Raw genomic sequence first — 6,000 nt, 5'->3', positions numbered from 1 at the left:
GAGGGAAGAAGAGTTAATATACCATCAGTTGAGGGCACTTTTCATGTGAGTGAAATTGATTTTACAAGTCTACAAATCTTGTGGATGGAATAATTTTTTTTTTTCAACACAGATTAGGAGGACAATCAGAACACTCAAAACATATTTTGAATTAATTGACACTAAAAATTTGCCTAAATATTCAAAGCCAAAGAAATGTGGATTTAAAAAAACCAACCAACCAAAATCTCTTCACATCTATATCTAGTTACAATATATCCAGCTGGTCAATAATTAAGCAATATTCACATCGAATTTCTACAGGTTCTTCACAGGCTATCATGGTTCCCCCAAAACATTTGTTTTCTTTATGAGGTCTGAGGTTTGGGATAATATCTACCAAAAAATATTGTGAAACATATATATCCTTTGACCTAAGCACTTAACTTTCACCATACAGATCTTCATATACTTTGACAAGTGATATATATATAAGCTATTCAATGCGGAATTGTCTATAACAGCAAGGAACTAGAAACGACACACGTCTTCCAACAGGAGGTGGGATATATAAACTGCAGCATGTCCAGAGTTTGACCATTATATATATAGGATTGATATAAATTCCATGAGAATCACAGAGTTTACTCTGCCTTGGATAATCCCAACCACATTTTAAGTTGGTAGAATCAGCAGAGGCAGAGAGAGATCCAAAGCAGAGTGATGATATGCTCCAGACCCACAGGTAGAAGCAGCTATGGTAATATTTTCATCCATCATTCCACTACAACCTTTCTTTAAAAATTGAATAATTAGGAGTTACCTAAAAGCTAAAAGAAGTGATCAGGAAGTAAGGGAGAAGGGAATCTACCTCTCCTGGGTAATACATTTTAGCCTTGGAAACGTAAGATAAAAGATATTAACAAAATAGTCCCCTGTGATTATTTATTGTCCATGTTAGCTAGTGAGTTCCTTCTTGATTTTTCATATTCTCTATTGCTCATGTCATCATTATGGAGCAAATTCACTGAAGAGTGAAATTCAACTTTTTGAAACCAAATGATATTCACATACCTGTATAGAGATGTTTAAAAACTCTATCCATGCACAAAGGGAGATGAGTATGCAAGACAAATGCACATAGAACACTGGGTAAAAAAGTGAAACTGTATTTCAGCTGAGGTGGTGAGGCGGGGCCGGGGGAATGACAAGGCTACCAGACAGGGAAACTTAGAGGTTAATCATGACTTGACCTTTTAATTAGTGACTGGGCCAAGTCTGGAAAGGAGACGTGAAGAGAAAGCAGAGAGTACATGAAGGAGAATGATGCGATTTCTTTTTCAAATAGGGATTTATTTTGAGTATTGCACATACCCTATTTATAGCTAACATATTTTGACATATCTGTGTTTAAGCCAGAGCCATGTCATTCCTCCCACTGTGCCAAAGGGCAGTTTTCCTTTTGGGCTCTCTTTAAAGGATGATAATATTCCAGAGGATATAATAATGAAGTCATTGATTCTGAAGTAAAATCACAAAATGCAACCACTTAAAATGTATTGCATTACAGGAACTCGGAAATTCACCTTCTAAATATCTGGTAAGGGTATATCTAACCACTGAATTTCACCATAATTCTTACATATTAGCCAATTTCTATTTCATGCTGTTTAATAGGGCTTGCTCTGAATCCGTGCTACCTTTGAATTTTTCAGCACGGTAGATATAAGACTTCTAGATATCTGTAAGAAGCATATAAGTAGAAGAGCTCCACTGTAATGCAAATGGCATTGGACTTATGCATGCAACTTTATTCACTCTTTCCCTTGTGTCACCTCAACACATCAATGGTTTGACAAGTGAAAAAGTTCCATATAGAGTCAAGAAAATTTTTATTCATCATCTGAACACTTACCACAGTATAATAATTCTTGGTAAGTGGAGCAGTTTCAAATCCTTTGATGGCCTTGGGGGAGAGAGGTCTCTCTGTGAAAAAGACATTTAAATTATGTTAATATCACAGAAGGCTATTATGAACATTTTATAACACAGGTCAACTAACATGCTATAAAGATTCCCAGTGGAAGGATCAATGGAAACGTACATTCTTTTTTTTTTTTTTTTTTTTTTGAGACGGAGTCTCGCTCTGTCGCCCAGGCTGGAGTGCAGTGGCCGGATCTCAGCTCACTGCAAGCTCCGCCTCCCAGGTTTACGCCATTCTCCTGCCTCAGCCTCCCGAGTAGCTGGGACTACAAGCGCCCACCACCTCGCCCGGCTAGTTTTTTATATTTTTTTAGTAGAGACGGGGTTTCACCGGGTTAGCCAGGATGGTCTCGATCTCCTGACCTTGTGATCCGCCCGTCTCGGCCTCCCAGAGTGCTGGGATTACAGGCTTGAGCCACCGCGCCCGGCCGGAAACGTACATTCTTAAACAAGTGCAACTACAATTGTGCTAAACTATAGATGGTCAAAGTTAGATCTTCTTGTCTAGACTCCTCAATTTCCAAAGGAGGAATAAGCCAAGGAGTTAAGACCTAACTAAGAAATAGCAGGGCCAGGGCAAGAACTTTACTCCTGGTTGAGGTTTGTCTGCCCTCTTCATTCAACTTATTTGAAACAGATACACAAAACCAATACTAGCCAAATGCATACAGATAGTCGCCAACTTATGATGGTTCAACTTATGATTTTTCAACTTAAAAATGGTGCAACAGCGATACACATTCAGTAGAAATCATAATTTATTTTGACATTTTCCTGCCTTGGCAAACTACTGTGTACATGACCTAATAAATACTTTATTATAAAATAGGCTTTGTGTTAGATACTTTTGCCCAACTGCAGGCTACTGTAAGTTTTCTAAGCACATTTAAGGTAGGCTAGGCTAAGCTATGATGTTCAGTAGGTTAGGTGTATTAAATGTATTCTTGATTTATGATACTTTCAACTTACAATGGGTTTATCAGTATGTAACCCCATCGTAAGTCAAGAAGCATCTGTACTTATAACGTGCAATTTACTATACAAGTATAATAAAATATAAATAATGGCAAGCATGCCTTTCTTGGGTGTGTCTACTATGCCAACAACAAAATAATCAGAAGCTTTAACTCGATGAAAACTAGCAGGACATTATTCTCTTTTAAGTATAATTTTCTTTTTTTTTTTTATTATACTTTAAGTTCTAGGGTACATGTGCATAACGTGCAGGTTTGTTACATATATATATTTGTGCCATGTTGGTGTGCTGCACCCATCAACTCGTCAGCACCCATCAATTCATCATTTATATCATGTATAACTCCCCAATGCAATCCCTCCCCCCTCCCCGCTCCCCATGATAGGCCCCAGTGTGTGATGTTCCCCTTCCCGAGTCCAAGTTTCCTCATTGTTCAGTTCCCACCTATGAGTGAGAACATGCGGTGTTTGGTTTTCTCTTCTTGTGATAGTTTGCTAAGAATGATGGTTTCCAGCTGCATCCATGTCCCTATAAAGGACGCACACTCATTCTTTTTTATGGCTGCATAGTATTCCATGGTGTATATGTGCCACATTTTCTTAATCCAGTCTGTCACAGATGGACATTTGGGTTGATTCTAAGTCTTTGCTATTGTGAATAGTGCTGCAATAAACATACGTGTGCATGTGTCTTTGTAGTAGAATAATTTGTAATCCTTTGGGTATATACCCAGTAGTGGGACGGCTGCGTCATATGGTACATCTAGTTCCAGATCCTTGAGGAATTGCCATACTGTTTTCCATAATGGTTGAACTAGTTTACAATCCCACCAACAGTGTAAAAGTGTTCCTATTTCTCCACATCCTCTCCAACACCTACTGTTTCCTGATTTTTTAATGATTGCCATTCTAACTGGTGTGAGATGGTATCTCATTGTGGTTTTGATTTGCATTTCTCTGATGGCGAGTGATGATGAGCATTTTTTCATGTGTCTGTTGGCTGTATGAATGTCTTCTTTTGAGAAATGTCTGTTCATATCCTTTGCCCACTTTTTGATGGGGTTGTTTGTTTTTTTCTTGTATATTTGTTTGAGTTCTTTGTAGATTCTGGGTATTAGCCCTTTGTCAGATGAGTAGGTTGCAAAAATGTTCTCCCATTCTGTAGGTTGCCTGTTCACTCTGATGGTAGTTTCTTTTGCTGTGCAGAAGCTCTTTAGTTTAATTAGATCCCATTTGTCAATTTTGGCTTTTGCTGCCATTGCTTTTGGTGTTTTAGACATGAAGTCCTTGCCCATGCCTATGTCCCGAATGGTACTACCTAGATTTTCTTCTAGGGTTTTTATGGTATTAGGTCTAACATTTAAGTCTCTAATCCATCTTGAATTGATCTTTGTATAAGGAGTAAGGAAAGGATCCAGTTTCAGCTTTCTACTTATGGCTAGCCAATTTTCCCAGCACCATTTATTAAATAGGGAATCCTTTCCCCATTTCTTGTTTCTCTCAGGTTTGTCAAAGATCAGATGGCTGTAGATGTGTGGTATTATTTCTGAGGACTCTGTTCTGTTCCATTGGTCTATAGCTCTGTTTTGGTACCAGTACCATGCTGTTTTGGTTACTGTAGCCTTGTAGTATAGTTTGAAGTCAGGCAGCGTGACGCCTCCAGCTTTGTCCTTTTGACTTAGGATTGTCTTGGCAATGCGGGCTCTTTTTTGGTTCCATATGAACTTTAAAGCAGTTTTTTCCAATTCTGTGAAGAATCTCATTGGTAGCTTGATGGGGATGGCATTGAATCTATAAATAACCTTGGGCAGTATGGCCATTTTCACGATATTGATTCTTCCTATCCATGAGCATGGTATGTTCTTCCATTTGTTTGTGTCCTCTTTGATTTCACTGAGCAGTGGTTTGTAGTTCTCCTTGAAGAGGTCCTTGACATCCCTTGTAAGTTGGATTCCTAGGTATTTTATTCTCTTTGAAGCAATTGTGAATGGAAGTTCATTCCTGATTTGGCTCTCTGCTTGTCTGTTACTGGTGTATAAGAATGCTTGTGATTTTTGCACATTAATTTTGTATCCTGAGACTTTGCTGAAGTTGCTTATCAGGTTAAGGAGATTTTGGGCTGAGACGATGGGGTTTTCTAAATATACAATCATGTCATCTGCAAACAGGGACAATTTGACTTCTTCTTTTCCTAACTGAATACCCTTGATTTCTTTCTCTTGCCTGATTGCCCTAGCCAGAACTTCCAACACTATGTTGAATAGGAGTGGTGAGAGAGGGCATCCCTGTCTTGTGCCAATTTTCAAAGGGAATTTTTCCAGTTTTTGCCCATTCAGTATGATACTAGCTGTGGGTTTGTCATAAATAGCTCTTATTATTTTGAGGTATGTTCCATCAATACCGAATTTATTGAGCGTTTTTAGCATGAAGGGCTGTTGAATTTTGTCAAAAGCCTTTTCTGCATCTATTGAGATAATCATGTGGTTCTTGACTTTGGTTCTGTTTATATGCTGGATTATGTTTATTGATTTGCGAATGCTGAACCAGCCTTGCATCCCAGGGATGAAGCCCACTTGATCATGGTGGATAAGCTTTTTGATGTGCTGCTGAATCCGGTTTGCCAGTATTTTATTGAGGATTTTTGCATCGATGTTCATCAGGGATATTGGTCTAAAATTCTCTTTTTTTGTTGTGTCTCTGCCAGGCTTTGGTATCAGGATGATGTTGGCCTCATAAAATGAGTTAGGGAGGATTCCCTCTTTTTCTATTGATTGGAATAGTTTCAGAAGGAATGGTACCAGCTCCTCCTTGTACCTCTGGTAGAATTCAGCTGTGAATCCATCTGGTCCTGGACTTTTTTTGGTGGGTAGGCTATTAATTGTTGCCTCAATTTCAGAGCCTGCTATTGGTCTATTCAGGGATTCAACTTCTTCCTGGTTTAGTCTTGGGAGAGTGTAAGTGTCCAGGAAATTATCCATTTCTTCTACATTTTCTAGTTGATTTGCGTAGAGGTGTTTATAGTATTCTCTGATGGCAGTTTGTATTTCTGTGGGGTCGGTGGTG

The 6,000-nt window shown here is 38.6% G+C and overlaps 1 protein-coding gene across 8 annotated transcripts in view; it reads right to left on the bottom strand.

The window, feature by feature from the left end:
* The window catches only part of ARHGEF6 (Rac/Cdc42 guanine nucleotide exchange factor 6), a 124,121-nt gene that overhangs the window by 66,043 nt on the left and 52,078 nt on the right, over positions 1-6,000 (bottom strand). For all 8 annotated transcript variants that reach the window (XM_030933730.1, XM_030933729.1, XM_030933731.1 and 5 more), the window contains one exon: positions 1,895-1,965. In XM_030933730.1, coding sequence (XP_030789590.1) covers positions 1,895-1,965 — 71 coding nt within the window. The remainder of the gene's footprint in view (positions 1-1,894; positions 1,966-6,000) is intronic.

Source organism: Rhinopithecus roxellana, chromosome 7 (assembly GCF_007565055.1).
Source record: "Rhinopithecus roxellana isolate Shanxi Qingling chromosome 7, ASM756505v1, whole genome shotgun sequence".
NCBI classification, from domain to species: Eukaryota; Metazoa; Chordata; class Mammalia; order Primates; family Cercopithecidae; genus Rhinopithecus; species Rhinopithecus roxellana.
Note: the sequence above shows the minus strand (reverse complement) of the source record. Positions and strands in the feature narration are given on the sequence as shown.